This window comes from Blennius ocellaris (genome assembly GCF_963422515.1).
Source record: "Blennius ocellaris genome assembly, chromosome: 8".
Classification (NCBI taxonomy): Eukaryota; Metazoa; Chordata; class Actinopteri; order Blenniiformes; family Blenniidae; genus Blennius; species Blennius ocellaris.
The window spans coordinates 28,053,490-28,081,397 of record NC_137657.1 but is presented as its reverse complement, the minus strand read 5'-3'; the positions used below and the strand labels follow the sequence as shown (position 1 = coordinate 28,081,397).

Sequence of the window (27,908 nt, the reverse complement as noted above, 5' to 3'; positions counted from 1 at the left end):
CAACACTTTTAAAATGAGTTTTCCTCTGTAAAAACAGATCGTCCATTTAAAGACACACAAACACCTGGAAAAAATGGCAGTGTTTCATATTTGCAGCCTATTTCCTGTTTGTGAAGTGTTTTAATAAAATATACTAACTGAACTTTGACGGCTCAGTGCTGGAATGTAATCTGGTAGTTACAGTTACTCTGAGTCGACCTGAAGCTCACAAGTGACCTGAAGCTAATAAGTGAACACTTATGTATTATTTGTTATTTTGAAGATTGTTTCTTTTTTGTATTTTTTTTTATTTTATTGACCATTCAGAGATTTTTCATTCTTCTCTTAGTTTTGGTTCTAATTTCACTGCTTCAAACATGAATCACTTTGTCTCTCTGACAGTTTGACATTCTTTTATTTTGTTAGAGTTCCTGTTGTTTGTGCCGAGTTATTTTTACCAGCTCGTTTTCCACGATTCAGACTTTAAAAAAACAAACAAACAAAAAAAAATTCATGATTAGCAGAGCAGCAGATTCAGCAGAGCATGAGGTTTAGCGGAGTAGCGGGTTTAGCTTTGTAGCAGCGGGTTTAGCAGAGCATGAGGTTTAGCGGAGTAGCGGGTTTAGCTTTGTAGTAACAGGTTTAGCAGAGCAGCAGGTTCAGCAGGGTCGCAGCAGGATTAGCGGAGTAGCGGGTTTAGCTTAGTAGCAGCGGGTTTAGCAGAGCAGCAGCAGGTTCAGAAACATCAGTGACATAAATGAAAGCGACATGTTGGAACTCTCAAATGACAACAAAGCAAAACGTTTCTGAAACGATTGGTGAAAAATTACAACTTTTCTTTTTCTATTAGTGTCCCAAACCACGGTGGCGCCTGCTAACGCCACAAGTGTTCCCGCTAACGCCACAAGTGTTCCCGCTAACGCCACAAGTGTTCCCGCTAACGCCACAAGTGTTTCCGCTAACTCCACAAGTGTTCCCGCTAATGCCACATCTGTTCCTGCTAATGCCACAAGTGTTCCTGCTAACGTCACATCTGTTCTTCCAAACGCCACAACTGTGCCCGCCAACGCCACAACTGTTCCCGCTAGCGCTACAACTGATCCTGCTAACACCACAGTAGCCATAGCAACCACCTCTTTGAACACCACCAGTAATCGAGTGACACCACAGAAGAATTCTTCCACCGCTGTGACCTCAAACGGTACCAACCCCACGATGACGTCAGCCTCGGCGACGGCAAGCGGCGGCGTGACGGCGGCGCCCTCAAGCGGCGGTGGCGGCGTCCCCGGGTGGGCCATCGCCCTGCTGGTGCTGGCCTCCCTGGTTCTTCTGCTGCTGCTCCTGCTGCTGCTCGGACTGGTGAGCACAGACGTCGTTTACACACTTCCTGATGTCAACGCGCTGTTAGCATTAGCATTACACAAAGCTGTGTTCTATGTCACCATTTGTCTGAACTCCTGTTTAATGGAAGAGGAGCTAGCGCAGGCCTCCAGACAGCAACGTTTAACATGTTAGCACACACGTAGCATTAGCATTAGAATGTGTCCACAGTAGCTGTGGTTAGCATTAGCATGCTTGGATAGCCGGTAGCGCTTAAAGAGGTAGCTCCCGCTTTAAGAGTGTCTGCAGGAAGGTTTTTTTTACCTCAAGACAAGCCAACAGCCAGATTATAGCGCATCGTCCTCCCACTATGTAACTTCAGCTAAAATCCAGACTATAGATTATAGCATTTATCGCATTGATACCGTAAATATATGTGAATACAGTAATTACACTGTCAATCAAACTGCAGTGTTATTGCTGTAAACGGTGTAGCAATAACTCAGTGAGATCCAATAAATAAATTTTTTTTTTTTAAATAAGATCATGTCTAAACTGAGCATCTGTCTGCGTTTCATGTGTCCAGCTGGTGTGGTGGTGCTGCTGTAGGGGGCGCCAGAGAGGCGCCAGCCTCCACGACCCCTTTGTCTCCAGAGACGACATCCCACTATATGTGACGCACAACCGCTTCAACCCAAACAAAGGGCAGTTATACGTAAGTCAGAGATAACGCAGCACAATGTAACACACTGTAACACACTGTAACACAATGTATCACAATCTAACACACTAAAACACACTAAAACACAATGTAACACACTGAAACACAATGTATCACATTAAAACACTATGTAACACACTGAAACACACTGAAACACACTAAAACACAATGTAACACACTGAAACACACTAAAACACAATGTATCACAATGTAACAAACTGTAACACAATGTATCAGAATGTAACACACTGAAACACAATGTATCACATTAAAACACAATGTAACACACTGCAACACACTGTAACACAATGTATCACACTGTAACACACTGAAACATCATGTAATACAGTATTCCATTATGTAACTCAGTGTAACATCATTTAAAACGTTGTAATGCTGGACAGCAGGACACGCTGTCCCCTGCAGCCGCCACATAAATCAACAACATGGCCGCTCCTTGACCACAAACAGAACAGACCCAGATAAGATCGCCGTTGACGAGCTGCTCAACGTCTCCGGTGTTTCCGGAGGCGTGTCGAGAGTCTGGGGCGTGTTCCACATTTTTCTAATGAGTCAAAGTTTAAACAGCGAACGTGAAGAAATCTCAGCAACACCCAGATCTGAAGTGACCCCAGGTTTATCATTAATATCTTTGCTTTGGCAACAGAGACGCGGACAAACGAGGGCGGCGGGTGTGTCGACCTGAGCTGTGAAAAATAGCTGGAGTTCAGCACTGTACAAACACACTGTAAATCATCACTGTCAGATTCACTGGCAACGACTTTCAAACCCTCCGACGACTTTCTCCCGCTGGTTTTCACTGGTCGTCACGTTTCCCTCACGTTGGCAGCGTGTTAGCAGTATGTTAGCAGCGTGTTAGCTGTGTGTTAGCAGTATGTTAGCAACTTGTCAGCAGTGTGTTCGCAACATGTCAGCAGCGTGTTAGCAATATGTTAGCAGTGTGTTAGCAACATGCTAGAAGTGTGTCAGCAACAAGTTTGCAGTGTGTTAGCAACATGCCAGCAGCATGTTAGCAACTTGTTAGCAGAGTACTAGCAACATGTCAGTGGCGTGTTAGCAACACGTCAGCGGCATGTTAGCAATATGTTAGCAGTGTGTTAGCAACAAGTTTGCAGTGTGTTAGTAACATGCCAGCAGCATGTTAACTGCATGTTAGCAACTTATCAGGAGAGTGTTAGCAACATGTCAGCGGCGTGTTAGCAATGTGTCTGCGGCTTCTTAGCAACTTGTCAGCGGCGTGTTAGCAACATGTCAGCAGCATGCTAGCAACAAGTTAGCTGGCTCCCTCTTGGTCCGTGCGGCGTCGAACCCCCACCTTCCCTCCATCACCTGTGAGAGGGTGAAGAGCCGGTCCGTGGTTCCAGGACCGGAGGTCCAGCTGGTAGCGTAGAGTCGACCGGGACAGAACCACGATATCGAGGGTCTTCAGCAGCTCCGGCTGTATTCGTCCACTCCTGGAGCTTTTGGCTCATGTGGGCGGGGCCTGGGGGTGTGGGCGGGGCCTGTGGGTGTGGGCGGGGCCTGAAGCCTGTCAGTAGCATCTTAAATCTGAATGAAAATCAAAACATCCTGATTTTCATCAGACTGGAATTGAAGACTCATTTTTCTGTTTTTCAGGAGGATCTGGAGAAAACGAGGAGCGGCTCCGGAACGTTCTCCGTCAGCCAGTAATGAAGAACAGGACCTGGAGAGAACTGGCAATAAAAACACCTTTTAAAATCTCTCATTAAAAACAATTAGGAAAAAAGCTTCAATTAGAAAGTTTTGTGATCAAAATCAAACATTTTTTAAACTCAAACCATAATAATCTCTTTGTTATAATTATTGCAATTTTTTTAAAAACACAATTAATGTATTTATCTGTATATTTTACAATAAATATTTTCTGTGAATATCTCATGTAATTTTTTTCCCTTTTAAATTAAATTTAAATTAACTTGAAATGACTTTTTTTTGTGTCACCGACTATTTTATTAAAATGATGCCAAAGTTGTTGCCATGGTAACGGTGGTTGTCTCCGTTTTCATTGGAGACGTGAATATTTCTCGCACTTTATTCATTTTTGAAAGATTTTAAAAACGTATATTTTTTTAAAGATATGTGTGTGTAAGTAAATATATTTGTCGTATTTCATTTAAAATATTTATGCGACTCAAGAGTGATGGAAATAATCTGGTTCAGTGATTTATTACATTTTTTAATTTAATCTTTCTTTTCTATTTTCTCCTCTTTTCTTCTTATTTTTCTGCTTTTTCTTTTTCTTCCTCTTTTTTTTCCCTTTGATTTTTGCATTTCTTTTTTTTAAACTCCAGGGACACACACTGCTGGAGAAACTACAAAGTGAAGGTTGCTAGGCAACACAGACAAGCTGATCACAGCCTCAAATGCTAATGCTAGTTAGCCACAGTCTGTTGTCCACGGTTTGGTTACCGACTGGTTACAGATTGGTGGATTTTTATTCCAATCTGATTTTCATTCATTTGTTTATTGAACATTTGACCAACCAGAGGTTCCATCGGCTGGTTGGTTGGTTGTTTGTTGATTGTTTGTTGGTTGGTTCTTGGTCAATCAATGGTTGGCTCTTGGTTGATTGTTGGTTGGTTCTTGGTTGGTTGGTTGATTGTTGGTTGATTGTTTGGTGGTTGGTTGTTGGTTGATTGTTGGTTGGTTGGTTCTTGGGTTGATTGTTGGTTGGTTGATTGTTGGTTGGTTCTTGGCCAATCGTTGGTTGGTTCTTGGTAGATTGCTGGTTGGTTGATTGTTGGTTGATTGGTTGTTGGTTAATTGTTGGTTGGTTCTTGTCTGATTGTTGGTTGATTGATTGTTGGTTGGTTCTTGTCTGATTGTTGGTTGATTGATTGTTGGTTGGTTCTTGTCTGATTGTTGGTTGATTGATTGTTGGTTGGTTCTTGTCTGATTGTTGGTTGATTGATTGTTGGTTGGTTCTTGTCTGATTGTTGGTTGATTGATTGTTGGTTGGTTCTTGGTGGTTAAGTTGTTCTACGATTAATTCCTTTGTTGGCTGGTACCAGTGCTTATTGGTTGATTGGTTGGTACCATTGGTTTCTGAGTTAATGTCTTGGTTCCATCACTGCTGGGGTTTCGGTTCTCTGGTTGGTTTGTTGGGATCACTTTTGTTTTCTGATTCAGTTTCTTGACTCTTTTGTTGGCTGCTTCCGATTCTGATTCGTTTGTTTATTTCTCATTTAATTTCTTGGTTCCAAAGACACTTTGATGTTTTCTTGTTAGTTAACTGGAACCAACGATAAACGGTTGGTTAAACTGGTTGGTTCGACGTTCAGGGGTTCTCCAGGGGTTCTCCAGAGGTTCTCCTTCCTTTCCTGTCTTTCCTGTAGTTTCTGAGCTTTGTTTTCCAGGCGTTTCTTTTTTTGGGCTCATGTTGTTACGTTTATATTTTTGTGAGTCCTTCCGAAAATAAATAAAACACATTCCTAACACGTGTTTCAGCCTTACAAATGTGTGATCAGAGTTCAAACATCTGTTTACAAAAGGAGGAGAAACCATTAAAAAAAAAAAAAAAAAGACGAGGAGGAGCTTATCTGGACACTCCTGAACTCACCTGGAGATCAAAGAAACTCCTCAGCAAGTCAACATGGGGACTTTTACTCTTTCTAGACAGCTTTCATTTCAACACACAAAGACTTGAAGCTGTGGAGGGGGGGGGGGGGCGTCTCCTGAGTCCGGTTTCCAATCAGGAAATCACTAATGACGTAAAAATAAAAGATCCTGAACCATTGACTCAGAAGCACAATTATCTTCTGGACTCTGGAGGTCCAAAAGATAGAGCTTTGTGGTCCAAACCAAAAGCTCTATCAAGTGGACCCCCACCCCCCTTCCCCCCCAAATATTTTTTTCACGACGTCACCACAGGATAGACTTTTCCTCAGCTTTAAATGTGTGTATTTTTTGTGTTGCTACGTCAACTAACAAGCGAGCTACCAATGTTTTTGTGGATTTTCTAGCCTATGATCTTCATGTTTAGCGCGAGCGGGAGACCTCTCCAAGATGGCGGCGCTGTCGGCACGTCGTAGGCGGCACCGTGAGGCATCTAGTGTTTTTTTTTATCTGTGACTGTGACGAGGATTAGCATTAGCTTGTACCCGTGATTAGCACGTCTCAGTCTGAACAACTTTCATGAACAAAGTCAACAACTAGTAATAAATAACTCGTCACTGTTTTCAAGCTGAAACTTTAATATTGTGTTACAAAAAGTGATACAAAGTGAAACATAAAGCTGCTCTGCACTGCCACCTGCTGGCCTGGAGGACGTAGGACAGCGTGAGTCAGCTTCGGAAGTCTTTCCTCCAGAACGCCCATCGGGATGCTGGCGGCTCAGAGGTCAGGGGTCAGAGGTCAGGGGTCAAGGGGTCAGGGGTCAGCCGCCTCAGCCACAGCTCTAGAGCGAACTTGGTCCCGGTGGAGACCCGCTCCACGTCCGGCCCGCTGGCCGGCGCCCGTCCAACCAGGGTGGTGAAGGGCAGCGAGGACTCCGTCAGGCCGCCGTCTGCAGTGACCTGCGACACGCTGGACAGACGCGGGACGTCAGAGGACGGCCGTCCACAAAAACACCAGAAGAAGAAGAAGAAGAAGTAGAAGAACCGCGGGAGGCAGATACCTGACGCTGCTCGGCAGGCCGTCCAGACGCACCTCGCCGTCCTCGCCGTCCATGGAGGACACCACGGCGCCCGCCACCCGGGGCTCCGCCCACAGGCAGGCGCTGACCTCAGCAGGACAGACGCTAAGAGAGGACTGCAGAGGCCACAGACACTCTGAGAGACTCAGGCTCCGCCCACACGACTACGTCGTTTCATGTAACCATCGTTTTGTTTTGTTTTTGTCCGATCGTCCACACGGCGCCGCGTCTTACGACCCTGAAAACGTTTTTGCTTTTCGAAAATGGGTTCCAGAGTGGAGGAATGGGAAGACGCCGCCTCGGCTTTGACGTGCGGACGGAGACGAGACCATGATGTCATTGGCCCCGCCTCTCGACCTATAGCCCCGCCTCCCCCTCCGTGACGTCACTTGACAACAACAACAACATGGCGGACTCCCTGCTCCAGGTGGAGCTGCTGGTGTAATTCCCGTGGCAGCGTCACGGCGCCACCTTAAGGCCCGCCATGTGTACTACATCGTTTTGAGTCGTTTTCATTGTGTCGTGTGGACGAGAAACTTTTTGAGAACAACGGGGAGGAAACACACACACACACACACACACACACACACACAGACGTTACCTGCAGCTCCAGGTGTGTGAGGGGGGAGTGCACCAGTATGAAGACGACCACGTGATGCCTATGAGGGAGTCCTCTGGACAACATGGCAGGAAACACTGACTGTAACACACACACACACACACACACACACACACACACACACACACACACACACACACACACACACACACACACACACACACACACACACAGGAGTGTTGAGTTGGAAGTCCCGGTTTGCAGCAATAACAAAAAGTCAGAAAACAGAAGGAGAACCAGGAGAACCAGGTGAGTCTCACCTCCCACAGTCCCAGAACCTCAGAGGAAACTTGTTGTGGATCCAGTTTGAGTCCAGTTTCCTCCTCCAGCTCCCTCAGACCTGCTTCCAGCAGCTACACACACACACACACACACACACACACACACACACACACACACACACACACACACACACACACACACACACACACACACACACACACACACACACACACACACACACACACACACACACACACACACACACACACACACACACACACACACACACACACACACACACACACAGTTTTACTGATGTTTCGTGTAAAATGTAAAAAGTTCCAGAACTTCACTGACCGTCTCATCTTGTTCAACATGGCCGCCTGAGAACCAAAGAAAGAACATTAAAACATGCACTCTGTGTGTGTGTGTGTGTGTGTGTGTGTGTGTGTGTGTGTGTGTGTGTGTGTGTGTGTGTGTGTGTGTGTGTGTGTGTGTGCGTGACCTGGGGGGACCCAGACATTGGGAAAAATCCGCAGCTGCTTCGCTCTCCGCGTCAGCAGCACTCTCTGATTGGCTGTCTGCAGCAGGATGGCCACGCCCACATCCACCCCGCGCTGCTGGACGTCCAATGGGATCGCAGCAGCCTCTGTGACTGACAGGTGTGTGATGGGGCAGAAGGCGGGTCTCTGGGAGACAGAGGGGTAACTGTTACGCGCTGGGGGGGTAAATATCAGACTGGGGGGTAAATATCAGACTGGGGGGTAAACATCAAACTGGGGGGTAAACATCAAACGGGGGTAGATATCAGACTGGGGGGGTAATCATCAGACTGGGGGGGTAAACATCAAACTGGGGGGGGTAGACATCATACAAGGGGGTTAAACATCAGACTGGGAGGGTAAACATCAAACTGGGGGGTAAATATCAGACTGGGGGGTAAACATCAAACGGGGGTAAACATCAGACTGGGGGGGTTAAATATCAGACTGGGGGGTAAACATGAATCTGAGGGGGTAAACATCAAACTGGGGGGGTAAACATCAGACTGGGGGGGTTAAATATCAGACTGGGGGGTAAACATGAATCTGAGGGGGTAAACATCAAACTGGGGGGGTAAACATCAGACTGGGGGGGTTAAATATCAGACTGGGGGGTAAACATGAATCTGAGGGGGTAAACATCAGACTGGGGGGGTAAACATCAAACTAGGGGGTAAATATCAGACTGGGGGGTAAACATCAAACGGGGGTAAACATCAGACTGGGGGGGTTAAATATCAGACTGGGGGGTAAACATGAATCTGAGGGGGTAAACATCAAACTGGGGGGGTTAAATATCAGACTGGGGGGTAAACATGAATCTGAGGGGGTAAACATCAAACTGGGGGGGTAAACATCAGACTGGGGGGGTTAAATATCAGACTGGGGGGTAAACATGAATCTGAGGGGGTAAACATCAGACTGAGGGGGTAAACATCAAATGGGGGGGGTAAATAAGCGTGTGGAACCTTGAGGAGGAGCCGGGGCCCTCGGTTCTGGAAGTTCTGGAGAAGGAAGCGGTTCCTCTCCAGCGAGCAGCTCACCTCCACCTCGTCGTCAGCGCCGTTGCCGAGGCAACCGGTCAGGCTCTGAGGATCAAAGATGGCGTCAGCCGTGACCTGATTGGTCCGCGGGGGGGGGGGGACGGCGGCGACTCGGACCTGCAGGAAGTGAGCTCTCTGCGGCGCTGCTCCGTCTTTACCCACAAACACCAGAATCCTGCGAACTTTCTCCATCGCACAGGTGCAGCCGCCGGACGCCAGCACTCGGGAATCGAACCTACGACCTCGATTACATTAATATAATTCATCACATTTACTATTTAGGAAATTTGAGGTGTCAAAGTAGATTACATGATGTCAGTAGTAACTAATTGTGAGTAAAAGTACAAAAAAAAGTAGAAAAACATGCTCTTATATCATAAACACCAGTATCTAACGATACTACTTCATGTGAGTAATCAGAGTATGTAACTTACACAGTGTTTCAAGTCAAATCGCAGCAAATGCAAAGTGCATGTCAGAAAACTTTGTTTACCCCCGCGGGGGAAGGTAAAACCAGCACACTTGTTGATGTGAAAGCATCAAAAAACCATGAAACCTGAAAAACTATCAGTAAAACACTTCATTTGAATGTTACTTCTTCAAAAAGTACTAGAGTACTTTGCAGCTCAGTCTGAGCGCGGCCCTGGACGGAAGAACCGGAAGTCGCTGTCCGTCAGCGCGATGCTAAGCGGAAGTGACTCGCAGTTAGCATGACGCTAACCCCGTTTACATGCGCGTAACAGCCCGAGTACGTCGTTTCGTACACGTGCGAGTTAAAACCACGAATCCAGTCACCGACGCCGCAGTGCCTGTCCCGCCCGCGGACCTCAATGAAGACACGCGAGCAAGCATCTCACCGCTGTTAGCTTCACGTTTAGCACGCCAGCTCAACGTCACTTCCGGCGAATAAAAACCTTTATGAACCGACCCGCGGCCCATTGAAGGTCTGTCCGTCTGAGGAGGAAGGCACGAGTGTCCATGTGTCTGACGTCATCAGACGAGTGCTTTTCGCAGATAAACACATAGACTTATACAGATAGAACACAGAATTACAAGTAGACAGACATAAGTAGATAAATAGATATATACAAAGAGTCAGGATTATACATGGAGACGCATAGAAATGTATAAGTAGACACATTCAATTAGTATCCTGGACATATATACATGTATGGACATATTTAATAATGTGTTGCAGCATGGCAGCCATCTTGGATGAGGATCCTCCTCTCTTCACATTTTAACCTGGTGACTGCAGATGTGTACATCTCATCCAGGACTATGTTTCACGTCAAAAATACAATTACAAAATACAAAATGCATTTGTTCCAAACACTGACGGTCGGCTCCTTATCTGTGTGTTATGTGATTTAAAAGAAAAAAAAAAACCCACAACAAAACAACGAAAGCTTTTTTTAAAATTAGACTTTAATTGTTTGATAGAAAAAAAGTTTATAGAAGCACAAAAAAAAACACTCACAGAATCAACACGTGCAAAATTTAGTTGTAGAACTTTAGAGTCGCTCACTGCAGTCTGATCCGTGCAGAACAACTATCAATTAAAGCCGATAGAAAACAAGGATTTCCCAGAATGCATTATACTGTCCGCGACAGTAGTGGAAAGAAAGAGGCGGCGAGCAACGGCGAGACCGCCGCCCAGTCGCCGTGGTAACAGGTCTCGGTAATAAAGGACGTGCAGAGACGGGGCAGCGCCGAAGAACTTCATCGATTCACCATCGGCCTCTCAGGGCGACGCCAGCAGGGGGCGCTCATCACTGGTGGACTGCAGGGCAGAGAACCGTGTCACCGGAACAAAGAGAACGTCTACAGACTTGGAGGGTGGGGGGGGGTCTTACCTGGACTGGTTTGTAGGTGTGTCGGAGGTTAGCGGCTCTGACGGAGAACACACAAACGGTGACGGAGATGCAGACCTGCAGAACCAGCAGGACCAGGACGAAGCCCAGGAGACCATACAGAGTCGTCTGAGGACCAGCAAAGAGACAACTGAGAGTCTGTCCACCCCCCTCAGAGCAACCCCCCCTCACCCCACCCCAAACTTACAGTGAGGGTCCACATCTGATCGACGCACCGGATCCAGACCGACTCCGGGTTTGTAAACTGATCCAAGTCCTCGTGGCGGCAGATGATGGTGGTCGGGGCCTGGGTCCCGATCAGGATGCAGTCGTAGATCACGCCGGCCATGGCCACAACCACACTGACCAGGTGGGACACCAGAGACGCCCACACCTGCACAGACAGACGGACTTCAGGGCGGAGATTTTTCAAAAAGTTCAGACCACTGTGGTGCGACCAGACGCCAAAAACACAACCAGTTTGAGTTTCACTTGAAAAGAGTGTAAAGAGGCCAAGGGGGCGTGGCCTGAGTGGAATCTAGAGGACCAGGGGGCGTGGCCTGAGTGGAATCTAGAGGACCAGGGGGCGTGGTCTGAGTGGACATGTGAGTCTTCACCCGAATGTTTAGGCCAATCAAAGACCATTGGCTGTTAGCATGCATATCACGTTACAATGTTAGCATGCTTTCATATTAGCGTGCTATCATTGTAGCGTGCTAACACAACAGCATGCCATCAGAGCAGCGTCGTCATGCCAACATGTTGAGTGAACAGGCTCTTCTCCAGAGCGTCACTTCGCCCTCCGCTGGTTCTGCTCGTCTCTGAACTTCAACATCAACACAAGTTTTTTATTTAGTTTTTTTTGTTAAAAGATCGGAAAGAAGATCGGAAAGTTTCGGAAACTCACCAGTGAGACGGACGTCCGTCTGCCCGCCGCCACGGCCAGCGATCCGGAAATGATGAACTGAACACGGCAGAGACGCGATGCAGGTGTTAAATTACAAACTAAGGAAGGCAGGGACACGACGCTGGTGCCAAATTACGTACGATGAAGGCGAGGCCGAACGGGAGGTGGATGAACAGCGTCCACCACAATAAGATGGTCAAACTGAAGAGGAAGATCATCACACCGATGAAGATCTGAACCACCTGGAGACACGGAGACACACACACACTTTATCTCACTTCTCTTTGACGCGTCTTTGATGTTTCTTTGATGTGTCTTTGTGGGACTCACCCCGAGGGGCATCGGGTGTCCTCGCATGAAAGCAGCCGTCATTTCGTCCATCTTGACGGGGTCAGGGGGCGGGGCCCGAGCGACAGGGGGCGGGGCCTGTCCGGCAGTGGGCGTGCCTTCCAGTGGGATGGAGGACTCGTCTTTGGGAATGACCTGAGTGACGACCACCACCCCCCCGACCGTGGTGATAGACGTGGACGCCATGACGGAGCTCAGAGACGATTCTGGGTGGAAAAAAAAACAAAAAAAACACAGGAGGACACATGAGACTGGTCTCAAACTGACTCACTGCACCTCCTGCTGGTAGAAAATGGCATGACAATGCATTTTTAAAAATTTAGGTTAAAATCCTTCATGCGTTTCAAATGTCTTGAAATAAAATAAACTGGTTGTGAACAGACAAGTCATAATACAAACTGAAATTAACGAGTCAATACATTTTTCAAATTTTTTTTGGTGTATTTTATTCTGAAACCTGCTCCGTCTACCTTTACATTTTCCATTCTAAAAAGATCATATTAGTCAAACAAGACTGACTCAATAAGACGAATCGATCACTAAATCGGTGAGGCTATTTTAATTTACTCAAAATAATGTGCATATCGAATAAATAGCTGTAAAAGTGTAAAAATCTGTCATTTCTGGATGGAGTCTGGTGAAGGCATGACATCTGATCCACCAGGAAGTGAAACTGGGAAAATTCTTGTTTTTCTTCTTGTTGCGCTTCCTTTTATGAACACATACATGTTTTAATCAAACGTTATTGTCGCTCCGTGTTTCACAATTACAGCAGATTCCATATGGATTTTATCAACGAGGTATTAATAATGACTTTAACAAACTGAAGCAGAATGACAACGGGCGAAATTGTGACGCAGTGACAATAAAGCAAAGGTTCCATGAAAAAAACAGCCACACAAAACAATTAAACCCGTGAAACAGGCGAAGACTTTCAGAACCGACAGTTTAAAGACGATAAAGAAGTTTACCTGCAGGAAAATTGACTTTTTCTGTGGGAGAAAGTCTCAGAGTCGATTCGCAGACGGAGATGCGTTTACGGACACGGTGGAAGAATTGGACACCTGTGTTCTTGAACAAAATCAAAATAATCGAAACAGAAAATCCACCAATTTAACAATTATTTCAGATGACTTTTCAATTTAATCTCTTTGGCTCCTGTGACGAGTACCTAAGATATATTTTCAAATTGTTTTATTTTGCTGAATTATCAGTAACAGATTTGTGTCCTGAAGGAATTTTATTTTACAAATTGTAACTTGTAAACAAAAGATACAAGAAAGAATAGATGGCAATAATGGGAAAAGAGAAAAGCTGTCCAAAGATAATTTAATAGAAATATTTGTATACGTTTTATACCTGTGGTGGAGAAGTTTTCTTTATCGAAGAGGGGATTAATAATAAAACCAGATGACATAAAGCATTTTTAACAGCTTGTGATATTTAACCAGGTTCCTCCATGTTTATGTAGGAAATGTTGAATGAAGCAGCAAGTCTCATTTATGTAGCAGCAAAAACTTTTGTCTTTGAATGTTTGAAAGTTTAATTCAACAGGTAAACGGCAGCTTGATAAAGCGAAGTTAATATTTCCGACAGCACCTGAACGCAGCACACCTTCTCTTCCCAGAATCCACGTTCCCTGTGACGTCACTTATGAGAAACAAACATAAAAGAAATAGAGCCAAATAAATCGAACCAGAAAAACAGATTCCACCCCCAAAATTAAATAAATAAATAAATAAAACGACAGCCCCAAAATGAGATAAAACTAAACTTTTAATGAATTAAAATAAACTCATATTGTTACTTTTGAAATAAATAAAAGCCAAACTCAGCATGTCAGAATCTTTATTTCATCTCTGTCTCATTGATCTGAACAGAAGCTCCATCCAAAGGTCGCAAACATTCAGAAACTGAATCAAAACTCAATAAAAAGAAGACAATTTTACATACATGAGAGCAGGAATAAAACAAATGAGGTGTTTGAAGTTTTATTTCAATCAGAAGTTTTCAAAAAACAAGAGTGATACGTTTAAATTACGGATTAGATACAATTACATCATTAATTATATCAATAAAACACAAAAAAGTTCGAGCGTAATTTAAATCACATGTAACCGGAAGTCCTGCAGTAAACACATACACCACCAGGAGGCGACAGAAAACAGCTAAATCAATCTTCTCTCCATGTACATGATTATTTAAATTTTTATGGATAAAAAGGTAATTATCATTTTCTTCAATGGGTTAAAAACTGTTCTGAATAAAACCCAATCTGATTTTGGACATAAAATACATAAAACAAAGAAAATGCATCAAATAATCTAAATTTCATTTAATCAATGAATCTGAACACCACGAGGTTTAACATTCACACGCTGCCGCTGCGAAATCAGATTATTTTACTTTGCCTGAGAACACGTGCAGGAAGAGCTTAAAACAGTTTAAATAAAAGAAAAGCTTCTGCATGGAAACAGAATAAAGTGAAGTCTTACACAATATTCACAGCTTGACAATGGAGAACATTCTTAATAAATTCCTTTAAAAAAAACAAAAAACAGACGAAAAACAAACATAAAAGTAAAAAAATAAGTTCCTGAGCTTTTGGTTTGGAAACGTTTTTGAGAACATAAAACTGCGACGAAGGCTCCGTTTCCACGACAACGTTTCAAATGAAAACTTTTATGACTTTTCCTTTCAGCGGGGTGGCGGGTTTACGTGTCGGCGTTTTCATAAAAAGACGTCTGTTTCCATGGAAACGGCAGAAACACGACGACGATGTCGTTTTCACGTTGGGCCCCTAGTGGGTGCTGTTGTCCGACCACGTTGGATTGTTGTCACGGTGACTGTCGGAATAAAACTACCAAGCCCCAGGGGAGCGGGGACTTGGGAGTCGTGACGATTAAAGTTTCGTCTGTTTCCATGGCGACCGAGCCAAAACATTTTCGAAAAGTTCCACCTTGTCGGGTACACGGACCCCAAAAAACTTGACGGAAGTGTCCCGTTTTTCCACCTGAAATCGTTGTCGTCTCAACGGGGCGCCGCTGAAGGAGCGGGATGTTTCTTCTGACAGGAAGCGGCTGTGGCTCGCCCCCTGGCGGCCACGCCGAGGATCGCGGTTCACAGCTCCACCTTCAGGTCGGGCCCCTGGTCCTCGGGGCTGCTCAGGGAGCACCCCTCCAGGGCCCCGCCGGGTTTCCCGTGGCCCCGGGGGTTCCCCCTCCGACTCCAGAGGTAGACCAGCCCCAGGAGCGTGGCGGCGACGCAGGCGGCGAGCAGCAGCGACACCGCCACCAGCTCGCCGTGGTAACTCTTCGGTTGGTGGCAGGGCGGCGGGGCGGGGACGGACTGGGCCCCGGACCGGTGGTCCTGCCCGGTGGTCCTACCGCCGGAGTCCTTGCTCTCCTCCGGTGGGACGGTGTCGACGCCCTCCTGGATCTTGGGACCGCGCTCCGTTCCGGGCCGGCTCGTGGACTCCGGGTTCTCGGTCACGATGTCTTCGTCCGGCTCGTCGTGGTCCTTCGGCAGCGGGTAGGTGGAGCGCGGGGAGGCGGCCTGTTGGACCTGGTAGCTGGAGACCACCTCCCTGTGCCCCCCCTCCTCCGCCTCGCAGCGGTACGTCCCCACTGTATCGGCGGTGGCGAGGAACCAGAGGCTGCCGTCGGTCGACTGGGCGAAGAACTTCTCGGACAGAACTTTGGACGGAACGGCGGTCCAGCTCACCGACGCCTGATTGGACGGTTTCTGACAGCGAAGGGTCACCACCTCACCCGGAACCACGTGGACGTCAGAGGGGTCGGGTTCTTCAGAATGAAACAGAACAACATTCAAGTACGGACAAAAAGAACATATAATTAACGTTTTTACAGAAACATCATGGAAATTCTGAAAATGAAGAGTTGAGAGGAACGTTCGTCCTCAGTGTCCTAAATCGTCCATAATGGACCTGAATGGACCATTCGGGACAGATCAGAACCAGTATAGACCCTTTAAGACCATTCAGATCCATTCAGGACTCGTTAGGACCATTGGGGGTGCTTCAGATGACCCGCCCTCTGAGGGGGCGGGGCTACAGATGACCCGCCCCCTCACACACCAAGGTCCAGCGTTTCAATAATCTCTCTAAAGAACCGTCACCTCGATGTTCTTTGGCTGCAGTTTGTCCTCCACAGTCCTGGTCCACATTCACCCCGTCCAGGTTCTGGATCCTGAGGGAGCAACAGAACATCACTGAGTACTCCACTACTCACTGCTGTTAGCTCACACTGTTAGCAGTAGCTTTAGCATCACCCACAGATTTTTCTTTAAACCCGTGTCTTGGTAGTCCCGAGATAATTCGGTTCTATTGAAGACAACGATGACGATTTCTCGTGTCTAACAGTGTTGATACGCAGTTAGCGCGCTTAAATAAAACACTTGCTTTAGCGTTTGCTAATGATCACAGGAGGAACATCTCGGCATTACGAGTCTCTGCCGGGTTAGCTAGTCTAATCTTCCTCTCTGAGCGTGATGCTCATGCTAACGCTCAAGCTAACTTTAGCTTTCTGACTGCGGAAACCAAGTCCAGCATTTCTTTTGCAACTTCAAGCAGCCGTACGTAGCATTAGCATTAACCTGCATCCACAGTGGCTGTGATTAGAATTTGCATTAGCGTTAGCATCCAGGTTCTACGGCGGAGACGAAACGTTAAACGGTGAAACAGTTGATGTGGATCAGGAGAACTTCAGCAGGTTCCTCTTACAGTTCCTCTGGACCCCCGTCTGGACCCGGGATCAGACCCGTACAGGCCCCCCTGATCCGGTTCCACCCACACAGAGGGTCTCTGGCCAGGACACACTGACTGCAGGTCCTATGGATGGAGCAGTGGGCCACCGGGACCGAGGCCACACCCCTGGACGTCCCCACGTACAGAACCCCCTGCAAGGGGCAGAAGGGGTGGGGGTCAGAACCTCGAGCCCAGAAACATGGAGGACTGGACCGGATCAGGTCTCAGATGACGAAGATGCTCAATAATCTGATGGTACCTTGGAGGGGGACAGGACCAGACTTTTGACCACCTCTGGTTTGGTGCAGACCTCAATCTCCTCGATGAGTCGAGGTCCTGAATCAGAGAGCGCCACCTTGTGGAGGAATCCAGACTCTGCACAACGGAGAAGAAGAAGAACCGAGGAAGTTAGCCTGTCCACGACCAGGTATGGTGACTAGTTATCCTGTCCCGAAGCGGGAACGTTATCCGGTTGGCCTGTCGTCTCGTCTGTCCCGCAGACCGAACATTTAAGGCAATGAAGACTCAGACCGAGGAGATGTGGTCTGGATCCTCCGCGGACACACTGCTGCCCCCTCCTTGACAGAACCGGCAACACTTTAAGGCCCTGGTCCACACGACTACCTCGTTTCACCTAGCCATTTTTGTCTGATCGTTCACGTGGCGTCCAGGTAGAGACGTCAAGGTTCACCTGTGAGCAGGAAGAGGACGGTGTGCCGTCTGCCGTCCGCCGCCCGCGTCCTCATGGCTGCGATGCGACTGTAGCGTTGTTCCGACGACACCACGAGTGGAGCGCCTCCGGACGGCTTCACGCCACTGCTGCCCGTCAGGAAGCTCTTCTTCACCTCCTCCAGCTCCGAGTCCGAAGAGCTAGCTAGCCCGCACTGGGACGGGAAGAGGACGTACGTTAATCAACTCAAAACAGACTTACTGAAGAAACGCAAGGGTACAGTATAATACCGCGTCTATAGCATGCATCGGGCAGTGCTTCGCTACATACTGCTAGCATGAGGAAGAGTTAGCCTGGGAGAAGGGTGTTGTAGCATTTAGCCAAGAGCTCAGCAGCGTCAGCTAGCGCTCCCCAGGGTGACCTGGACCTGCTCACCTGTCCCAGGTACGAGTGTTTCTCCACCAGCGGACTCCACTGGTGACTCTGCATGTTGAAGGTCCGGTAGCTTCCGGAGAACTCCGCGCGAATTTCGCGTAGCGTGAAGACACACACGGCGGACTCCGCTCCCGTGGACCTGGACCACAACACACCAGGGCACACGTCACGACAAGTTCCACATGTGGTCCCAAGTCACATCAGATCTGTCTGACCACCGTGACTCCCTCCGAGACATTTAAAGGGGAAGTCAATCAAATGCTTTGAGCTGAGGTTAGCATTAGCCTGTGTACACAGTAGCTGTGATTAGCATTAGCCTAAATCCACAGTAGCTGCTATTAGCATCAGCGCTATCCGGATGAAGAAGGATTCGGATTCTCAGCTCCCGTTCGTACCACTGCGAGGTGAAGACTCCGTAGAACAGCGTGTCGTCATGGTCGTCGCCCTCTGGTGGTTGCAGGGGGAAGACGTCCTGCAGGACGTTGAAGGGAAGCCGTTTGGAGGACTGACACAGCAGAGGGGTCTTGGCGAAGGACGTCCACTTCTTCTGCAGCGTCCTCTGTCCGCCTACGTCGTCCTGCCGGGTCAAATAGAGACCGAGTGAAACTTGAACCGGGGAGAAGGTCCGACAACACGGAACCTTCTGGTGGAACCAAACCGCAGAGTTCTTGCATCCACTTTTAACACTTTTGAAGCCAAAACACGAAAATGACACGGTTTCCATGGAAACGTAGCCTGAATGAAGCCGATGCCCCTCCTCACCTTGCAGACCTGAGCCACCCGGGGGATCTGGAGCTTCTCCACGAAGTAGAACTCCTTCCCCACCTCGCTGAAGAAGAAGTAGATCTTCTTCTGGGACGGGTCGGACCAGGAGCCGACGAAGGTCGGCTCTGGGGACAGGAAGTGAGGACAGAAGAGACAGGAAGTGAGAGAAAAGACAGGAAGTGATGCGAGAAGAGACAGGAAGTGAGAGAAAAGACAGGAAGTGATGCGAGAAAAGACAGGAAATGAGGACAGAAGAGACAGGAAGTGAGAGAAGAGACAGGAAGTGAGGACAGAAGAGACAGGAAGTGAGAGAAAAGACAGGAAGTGATGCGAGAAGAGACAGGAAGTGAGAGGAAAGACAGGAAGTGAGGACAGAAGAGACAGGAAGTGAGAGAAAAGACAGGAAGTGATGTGAGAAGAGACCGGAAGTGAGGACAGAAGAGACAGGAAGTGAGAGAAAAGACAGGAAGTGAGGACACAGAAGTGATTGTCAGGTGGTCTGGAAGGAGGAAAAAACATTTTTCTCTTTGGAAACATTTAGCTTAGCTTAGCTTAGCGAGTCAACCAGACTTTTTAGAAATTCAGACTTCCACTGCCGAAGACACGTTAAATCTGACGCCCACCTTCCAGCAAGCTGATGGACGAGTCCAGGCTGACGTCCGGGCGGCCATGTTGGGAGAAGAACCTGGAGATCTGAGGTTTGATGCCCCGGAAGTCGGTGGTGGTGGCGGTGAAGAGCTCGCCATCTGCATGGAGGAGACATGGAGGAGACATGGAGGAAACATGGAGAAGACACAGAGAAGACATGGAGAAGACATGGAGAAGACACGGAGAAGACACAGAGAAGACACAGAGAAGACATGGAGAAGTCATGGAGAAGACAGAGAAGACATGGAGAAGACACAGAGAAGACATGGAGAAGACAGAGAAGACATAGACAAGACATGGAGAAGACGTAGAGAAGACACGGAGAAGACACAGAGAAGACATGGAGACGTTCAGACTTCATGGGACTGTCTGAACCTCAGCTTTACTCAGAGTGAAGACTGACCCAGGAAGACGGACGAGCTCCTCTCCGACGGGCTGAAGGGACAGCGGCCTTTAGCGTCGCCGCTGTGGACGAGCGAGAGGCTCTCCGAGTCCTACAGGACGCCAGAGCAGCAGGTTCAGTGTTCGAGGTCCAATCAGAACCACAGTGAATAAAACATGGCCGCCGGAAGAAGCCGGTGGTGCTTCGCTCTGCTAACGGCTCAACTTCAAACGGGCAGGAACAACCTAGCATGTCAACAGTACTAGCAGTTAGTGTTAGCGGTTAGCATTAGCCATACGAAGTAGGCCTCTCGGGGGTTGAAGCTAGTTGGCGTTTCTAATGCTAGCAGTTAGCCACTAGTACTAGGAGTTAGTGTTAGCGGTTAGCATTAGCCTTACAAAGTAGGCCTCTCGGGGGTTGAAGGTAGTTGCCGTTTCTAGTGCTAATAGTTAGCCGCTAGTACGAGCAGTTAGTGTTAGCGGTTAGCATTAGCCTTACGAAGTAGGCCTCTCGGGGGTTGAAGGCGAAGCTCCCGCACGCGTAGAGGAGCGACGAGTTGATGTGCTGCAGGACGTGGACGAAGTTCAGACAGTCCACCTGGAGGATCAGACAGGACAGACAAGGGGCAGTTAAACACGGGGGGGGGGGGGGCAGGTCTACAGGGGGCAGTTCTCCATGGGGGAAGTTCTCCAGGGGGCACTCGGGACAGTGTTCAGACTCACCGCTTCGTTCTTTCCTTTGAGGCGGCAGGTCTGGATGTTGGTCTCAGTGGGACTCCATGGGACCTGGAAACAAGGAACTAGTCCATCAGAGACCACCAGAGACCACCACATAGACTACAGAGACCACCAGAGACCACCAGAGACCACCACGTAGACTACAGAGACCACGTCCCACAGCCCACCTGCGTCTTCAGGCTGATGACATCACTCCGGCTGACGTCCAATGAGAGCAGGGCGTTCCGAGCGCCCACGTACAGGGTGGAGGCGTCGGGGCTCAGGAGCAGCGTGGTGGTGCAGTGGACGTCCGGGACGCTGAAGTGGAACAGCGGTCTGAGTCCGGAGTCTGGAGACAGGAAGTCTGATCAGGTCCAGAACCTGAGCTGCGTTCAGGGGGCGTGGGAAACTGCAGAACATCTTTATCTGTGTGTGTGTGTGTGTGTCCTCAGGAGGTTCTGGATCAGACTCTTAGACCAGATGTCCCTGAGTCCTTTAACGGGATTGGAGAGCTTCCAGCAGCTGTGACCAGAACCTTTAATGGTCCTGAGTATCAGGTCTCAGAGTCTCAGTCCTCAGAGTCTCGGTCCTCAGAGTCCCAGTCCTCAGAGTCTCAGAGTCTCGGTCCTCAGAGTCTTGGTCCTCAGAGTCTCAGTCCTTGGAGTCTCAGTCCTCAGAGTCTCAGGTCTCAGTCCTCAGAGTCTCAGTCCTCAGAGTCTCAGTCCTCGGAGTCTCAGTCCTCAGAGTCTCAGGTCTCAGAGTCTCAGAGTCTCAGTCCTCCGTGGCTAAAAGTAGTGACGGCGCCACGTGAGCAGAGTTCCACTTCCTGCTGTGCGGCTGAAGATCATATTGTGGTTCAGGTCTGGAGAGGAAGTGGTTCTGAGCTGCAGAGAAACTCTACATCTGTTCCTGAAGAAGAAACCTGTGTGTGTGTGTGTGTGTGTGTGTGTGTGTGTGTGTGTGTGTGTGTGTGTGTGTGTGTGTGTGTGTGTGTGTGTGTGTGTGTGTGTCTGTAGCTTAAATTTTCAAATACTGACCTACATTGGCCTACTACGAATGACTGAGAGAGTTACCATGGTAACAGTCATGGTAACCTTGAGTCAAGGTTGCCAGGTAACAGACATGGTAACCTTGAGTCAAGGTTGCCAGGTAACAGATATGGTAACCTTGAGTCAAGGTTGCCAGGTAACAGATATGGTAACCTTGAGTCAGGGTTGCCATGGTGACAGACATGGTAGCCTTAAGTCAGGGTTGCCCTGGTAACAGACGAGGTGCCAGACGGTCGAATGGAAAACAGAAGTAGAAACTTGATCTCGACCGCATGATTAAGTGCCAGGATACTTTTAGTACTTGGACTACTTTTATATTTCTCGTATCCGGTTAAAATATTTAAATGTATTCATGCTACTGTAGATACATGCTAATGCTAATCGCAGCTATTTATGTGTGCTATTGTAATCACAGCTGTTTTGTGTGCTAATGCTAATCATAGCTATAGTTTATACATGCTAATGCTAATCCCAGCCGATGTTTATACGCGCCAATGCTAATCATAGCTATAGTTTATACACGTTAATCCTAATCACAGCTAATATTTATACTAGCTAATGCTAATCCTAGTCAATGTTTATCCACGCTAATGCTAATCATAGCTATAGTTTATGCATGTTAATCATAATCACAGCTAATATTTATACAAGCTAATGCTAATCACAGCTTATATTTATACATGCTAATGCTAATCACAGCTACATTGACTATAGTTGAACCCCAATTCCGGCTAAAAATATCAAATTCATTAAAACTTCAGTAACTGTAACTAAGTTACTAATTCCATTATCCATAAAGTAATGTGATTACAGCTGTGAAGACAAAAGTTTTTGAAAGAAACGTAAAGTACAAAGTATTTCTGTACTTCCTCCTGCCAGTCGTTGCTTCATTTTCCTGTTTTCACACTTTGGATTGTAAAATCGAAAAGGTGTGACTCAAACCGTGGCGTAACGTCTCACACGAAGGTCAACAAAGTACTCGGAGTAATAGATTACTCCATTGCAGGATGGAATTATCCGTATTTTCCGCAAGATTTATTGGAGAATAGAAGTAGCGAGTAAGTAACAGATTACTGTAATATAAGCAACTTAGTTACAGTCACTGGTGTCTCAGTTCGTTACTATTGGAGGTTTGAGTCTCTCTCTCTCTCTCTCTCTCTCTGTTAGCGGTTAGCATTAGCCATGTCAAGTCACCAACCACTTGCTGAAAACGATCATGTCATCACCCCGCCTCTCGACCAATAACAACAAATATTTGTACGACCGAGTGTCTGCACACGTTAGCATTAGCATTAGCTGAGACGATAGCTAATGCTAACAGTTGCTGAGATTGCCTGCCAGTGTCGTTGCAGGAGAAAAAGAGTTGAGGACTTCCAAAGCTGCCGTTAGCATTAGCCGCCGTCTCCAGCGAAACGTGGCTCCGTTACTGTCGCGCTAAACTCCTGTTTCCTCCTACTTCAGGGGCGCAAAACGAACGAAAAACAATCTGATGAAAGCACGTTTCCTGATCAGCAGAAGGAGACTCACCGAGGAGGAAGGAGCGCCGTGGAGGAGCCAGAGAGCCGGAGGAGCTGGGGAGGAGGGAGAGGAGGAGGAGGAGGAGGGTGGCCATGATGGAGGAGAAGAAGTTGGACGGTCAGGATGGAGCGAGGCGAGGCGAGAGCGACAGTGAAGAAGAAGCTCTGAGTGGCTGGACCACAAGCTTCCTCTTCATGGTGGTGGGGGAGGGGGGTGGGGGTGGAGTTGGGTGGGTGGGTGGGGGGGGCGAAACCTCTCAGAGAAGCTGATTCACTTCACCACGTTTCACATCCTCCGAGCTGCAGACACTCACCAGGACTCCCACACAGACTCCTAACAGGGTCAAAGGTCACCGTCGCAGCTACGTCATGTTTTATTGTTTGTTTATTAATGCTTCTACGTCCACCTGTAAACTCGGCATGTTAGCAGGGTTTATGTTTGCCCATGAGGTGGAGCCGGGGTGAGGCGGAGGGTAAGATACTACAGATTTAGCCGTTCATCCCGCGCCGCCACAGTCGCGTTCACGGCGAGTCCGAAGCGCCGACGGGCAGCAACTTCAACAGGAAACACTGAGCAACGTGGAAAAAAAACAACAACAAAATACATCAAAACGAACATCTGAGCTCCTCCAACACCGTGCGAGAACCGTCACTGTTCAATCACGTTTTAGCGTGTAGCCTGGCTCGCGTAGGAGCCCCCGTAGCTCGTTAGCATGTCGGAGGGCGGAGTTACGTGGTTCCCCTGAACGCATCACTCAGGGCCATTAAAACACTTCAGAGAAATGTATTTCTGAAAAGAAGTAAGCTGCGCAGTTGACGTTAAAATCTTCACAGGCGCGTGGCCCGCAGTGAGGGGGCGTGGCCCGCCGTGAGGGGGCGTGGCCCGTCGTGAGGGGGCGTGGCCTGCGAGTTGACAGCTGACGTGTATGGAGACGCCACAGCCGAGCAGGGCATGGCAGTGGCCTCGACCGTTCTCGACGAACACCAGGTGGTGACGCAGGCGGCGTGACCGACGCCTCGTTACCATGACGACCGTCCACTCGGAAAGCAGCGTTTATAAAACGTTCACCCTGGAGGGCGTTTTGAAAAGTTCCGTTTTCAGCGACTCTGACCGTTAAAGATTTCACTAATGTCGTGGAAAACCACTAAATGCTGGGGAACCCCCTTGTGGCGCCCCGGGGTGAAGGAGGGGGGGAGGGGAGGCCCCCCCGGAGACGGCAAAGCTTTGGTGACCAGGTGGAGCCCTCTGCTGGTCACTGCTGGTAAAAGCCCTACAAGTCAAATGACCCAGATTGTTTTGGACATTGAGGAAATGGGGCGACGTAAGAACGAGAAGCTCAGAGGAGGAAGAGGAAGGAAACCTTCACTTCACACCAGCTGAACTTTAGATTCTTTAGTTACCAAGAACTTTGTTTTAAGAGTAATAGAGTAAGACTTTACTCAAACCCACTGTAGTTACTCTTTATAAGTTATAAGCATCTCAAAAGTTCACCTCAGAAGAGTTTTAACCAACGATGTCAAACTTACAGAAAGATAACTAGTAACTTGTTAAAGTTACTGTGTTAATGACGGTAAATAGGGGTTTATATAGCATTAGCATTAGCTGAGGTGCTAGCGCTGTGTGGGTCAAGGAGGAAGATGCTCTACAGTCTGGATCCTCCGTCACCAGATCAGCTTTTAACAAACTCCTGATCAGAAAATTCTTCGAAGTGGAATGAAGATTAAAGAAAATAAAGAATTACAGCTTTTAATTTGTAAAAACAACAGGATGTTCTTTCAGTGAAGCAATGACTTTATGATTTTATTTGGTTTTGTATTTGAATCGAACTGGGTTTTTTGTGTGTCATTTCTTCTCGTTTGTGGCTTTTATATAAAAAAAAAAAAAAAAATGAAGGAGGTGAAAACAGGAAGGAGGGCGAGTTTCCAAACGTTTCAGCTCCTCCGCAGAGGAAGCTCACAGTTCTCAGTTCTCAGAAAACCTCTGGTGGAGCTTCAGACCTCCGTCCTGGATATGGAGAAGCTCCTCCTGGTTGACGTTCCTCCTGCTTGCTGCTCCTCCTGGTTGCTGCTCCTCCTGGTTGAAACTCCAGTTTGTTCTTCAGATGCTGGAAAACAAACCCTCAAAGTTCTTCAACATTTGAGAAGTGATGAAAAGTCGGTATTTTTGGTTGGTCCTCCAGAGGCCCCGCCCCCCACAGTCTGAGGCCCCGCCCCCCCACAGTCTGAACACCGCTTCACACATTAGTCCCGGTGAGGGTCAGCGGTTCGACCCCCATCTAAAGGAAGGCACAGGGGAGGGGAAGAGGGCTGAGCAAGGCACTACAGCGAGGCGTTCAGGTACAATCCGACACCACAACGTCCGAGTCCAAGGACCAAGTGCAAGACGGCCGTCATTGTCCTCCTCTCGTCTCCGTGGTGTCTTCTTCCCGGACGGCAACGTTCGGTCAGAGCGACGGAGACGAGTCGACTCTGTGAGGCAGCGAGGGACGGATCGGAGGAAGACGAGGACGTCTGTGTGCACAGAAAGTGGCAAAAAAACATGTGTAAGTACGTCGCCATGGAGACCAAACAACTAGTCAGGTTGCCATGGAGACCAAACAACCAGGAAACGACTGCAGTGAGGGTGGTACCTGTTGGGGCCGGCGACCGGGGCCACGGCGCCATGGGGCAGTTTGGTGCTGGAGGCGGGGCCTGGCTGAGGGGGCGGGGCCAGAGGGCGGGGCTTCCGGGGCACCACAGGTTTGAGTGGAAGAGAAACCTGTGGAGAGAGAGAGAGAGAGAGAGAGAGAGAGAGAGAGAGAGAAGAAAAAAAAAGTTCTCTCAGGACAATTGCAGGACGGAACTGGATGGGCTAGCTGGTTAGCATGCTAACGGGAATCACAACAGGAAGTGACATCACGACATCACGTCAATCATCATCATCATCAGCAATCACAGGACGCCAATCGCCCGATCATCAAAACTCACCCCCACCCCCGGGGCTAATTGATTTCTACACGCTAACGGCTAGCAGCTAGCGGCACGCGGAGCCGTACCTGTGCAGGTGCGACGGGGTTGGGGGGGAGGGGCTTGTTTGGCGGAGCTGGTCGATGCGCCAGAAGCTGGACGGGTTAGTGAGGGTGAGGAGAGGAAGGAGAGGAAGAGCAAAGCTTCAGTAGCAGAACAGAACTCACAGGTGTGTTTAATTTTGAAAATCTCAGCAAACCAGGAAGTAAATGCTTAAGAGCTTATACGGAGCTCAAGATGGAATTCAAACAGGTGAGCGTCGTTGGGGGGAGGGGCTACAGGTGAGTGTACCTGGTCAGAGCAGGGGGTGGAGGGGGGGTTGGGGGGCAGAGGCTTGGTGGGCGGAGCTGGGCGCTCTTTAACCGGCTGAAGCGGCAGCAGAGATAAAAGTGAGAAGAAGTCAGTGTTAGCACAGCGCGGCATGCTGGGAAATCCTCCAAAACCTGCTGACATCAACGTTTTCACCACAAAGATGGTTAAAAAAAACAAAACAAAAAAAACGCTGAGGAAGGTCGAACTCATCCAGAGTCACAGACGAAAGACTGTAAACAAATTATTTGAGGAAAAGAAAAACTGCTGATTCATGCTAAGATGACATCATGCTAACAGGTTTGTTAATAAGTTCAACGCGTTTCTGTTGTAGGTTACAGGGTGTGTGTGTGTGTGTGTGTGTGTGTGTGTGTGTGTGGACTTGTTAGCAAACAGTCTAGCACAGAAACGAGCACAGAAGCTAGCATATGTTAGCACAGAAGCTAGTTAGCGTGGCACTTAGCTTGCGTGCAGCGCTCAGGTGGGGTTACCTGTGGCGGAGGTTTTAGGGCGGGGTCGGGGGGGAGTGGCTTAGTGGGAGGAGCAGGTCTGTCATGAACCTGATTGGAGAGAAAAGAGCTGAAACATGCGCGGCAGAGACGGAGGTCAAAGGTGAAGGAAGGCTGCTGGCCTTAACGAGCTGTAGTTCTTAACGAGTTAACAAGTTAACGAGCTGTAGTTCTTAACGAGCAGTAGCTCTTAATGAGTTAACGAGCTGTAGCTCTTAACAAGCTGCAGTTCTTAACTAGCTAACGATCTGTAGTTCTTAACGAGCTCTCGAAGTCAACGAGCTGTAGTCTCTCCTGCTGCTCAGGTTGCCGTGGTTACCTCTTTGAGGGGCGGGGTCGCAGGGAGGTCCGGGTTCGGGTTCAGGTGGTATCGGAGGGGTCGGACCTGCTCGCCGTTCCGGCCGTCCACGCGCTCCGTCGCCGGCGTCCTGCAGCGGGAAGTCACCGGGTCAGGAACCACAAACAGAAGCTACAGCGGGAGGACGCCATTACCCACAATCCCCTCTGTCCTGACCCGCCATAACCCACAACCCCCTCTGTCCTGACCCGCCATTACCCACAACCCACTTTGTCCCGACCCGCCATTACCCACAATCCCCTCTGTCCTGACCCGCCATTACCCACAACCCACTTTGTCCCGACCCGCCATTACCCACAATCCCCTCTGTCCTGACCCGCCATTACCCACAATCCCCTCTGTCCTGACCCACTGGGACTTCACACCACAGGGGACCAGGTACCTGCAGAGGTAGGCGGGGCCAAAGGCAATGCCCCACCCCTCACAGTCAGCCACACTGCATTGTGGGTAAAAAGACAAAAGCCACTCTTATTTAATGGATTTTTAAGTTGCCCCACACACACACACACACACACACACACACACACACACACACACACACACACACACA

General features: G+C 48.4%; 4 protein-coding genes across 9 annotated transcripts in view; all 4 read right to left on the bottom strand.

The window, feature by feature from the left end:
• Window positions 1-6,274: 6,274 nt before the first annotated feature.
• On the bottom strand, window positions 6,275-10,108 carry nudt17 (nudix (nucleoside diphosphate linked moiety X)-type motif 17). 4 transcript variants are annotated; one of them, XM_080500988.1, is made up of 9 exons: window positions 9,979-10,108; window positions 9,239-9,356; window positions 9,047-9,166; window positions 8,042-8,225; window positions 7,894-7,919; window positions 7,575-7,667; window positions 7,297-7,395; window positions 6,678-6,811; window positions 6,275-6,586 (listed from the first exon to the last, which is right to left on the bottom strand). In XM_080500988.1, exons 2-9 carry the CDS (start codon window positions 9,311-9,313, stop codon window positions 6,409-6,411), a joined length of 909 nt encoding a protein of 302 aa, XP_080357114.1. In that variant the 5' UTR covers window positions 9,314-9,356; window positions 9,979-10,108; the 3' UTR covers window positions 6,275-6,408. The 4 variants fall into 4 exon arrangements, with proteins under 4 accessions (XP_080357114.1, XP_080357112.1, XP_080357113.1 ...); XM_080500986.1 differs by having other exon boundaries at window positions 9,239-9,363; window positions 9,979-10,098; XM_080500987.1 differs by having other exon boundaries at window positions 9,122-9,166; window positions 9,239-9,363; window positions 9,979-10,098.
• Window positions 10,109-10,537: 429 nt separating this feature from the next.
• On the bottom strand, window positions 10,538-13,267 carry LOC308133112 (membrane-spanning 4-domains subfamily A member 4A). Its single transcript, XM_080500391.1, has 7 exons — window positions 13,201-13,267; window positions 12,212-12,435; window positions 12,022-12,123; window positions 11,882-11,938; window positions 11,183-11,368; window positions 10,978-11,103; window positions 10,538-10,904 (listed from the first exon to the last, which is right to left on the bottom strand). Exons 2-7 carry the CDS (start codon window positions 12,413-12,415, stop codon window positions 10,866-10,868), a joined length of 714 nt encoding a protein of 237 aa, XP_080356517.1. The 5' UTR covers window positions 12,416-12,435; window positions 13,201-13,267; the 3' UTR covers window positions 10,538-10,865.
• Window positions 13,268-14,076: 809 nt separating this feature from the next.
• LOC308133280 (semaphorin-4A-like) lies at window positions 14,077-24,203 on the bottom strand (the record flags this gene model as incomplete). The annotated part of the gene is made up of 14 exons (XM_080500583.1): window positions 14,077-16,032; window positions 16,367-16,437; window positions 16,971-17,146; window positions 17,254-17,369; window positions 17,686-17,878; window positions 18,100-18,238; window positions 18,495-18,676; window positions 18,862-18,989; window positions 19,488-19,610; window positions 19,916-20,006; window positions 20,393-20,491; window positions 20,617-20,679; window positions 20,799-20,959; window positions 24,092-24,203. 14 exons carry the CDS (start codon window positions 24,201-24,203, stop codon window positions 15,350-15,352), a joined length of 2,337 nt encoding a protein of 778 aa, XP_080356709.1. The 3' UTR covers window positions 14,077-15,349.
• A 753-nt stretch (window positions 24,204-24,956) lies between these two features.
• adam15 (ADAM metallopeptidase domain 15) overlaps window positions 24,957-27,908 on the bottom strand; it is a 14,325-nt gene continuing 11,373 nt past the window's right edge. The window contains exons 20-24 of one of the 3 annotated variants that reach the window (XM_080500216.1): window positions 27,320-27,428; window positions 26,983-27,051; window positions 26,212-26,277; window positions 25,807-25,934; window positions 24,957-25,687 (exon numbers count right to left, since the gene is read on the bottom strand). In XM_080500216.1, the coding sequence (XP_080356342.1) occupies window positions 25,621-25,687; window positions 25,807-25,934; window positions 26,212-26,277; window positions 26,983-27,051; window positions 27,320-27,428 (439 nt within the window). In that variant the 3' untranslated portion in view covers window positions 24,957-25,620. The remainder of the gene's footprint in view (window positions 25,688-25,806; window positions 25,935-26,211; window positions 26,278-26,982; window positions 27,052-27,319; window positions 27,429-27,908) is intronic. The other 2 variants (XM_080500217.1, XM_080500218.1) reach the window with 2 other exon arrangements.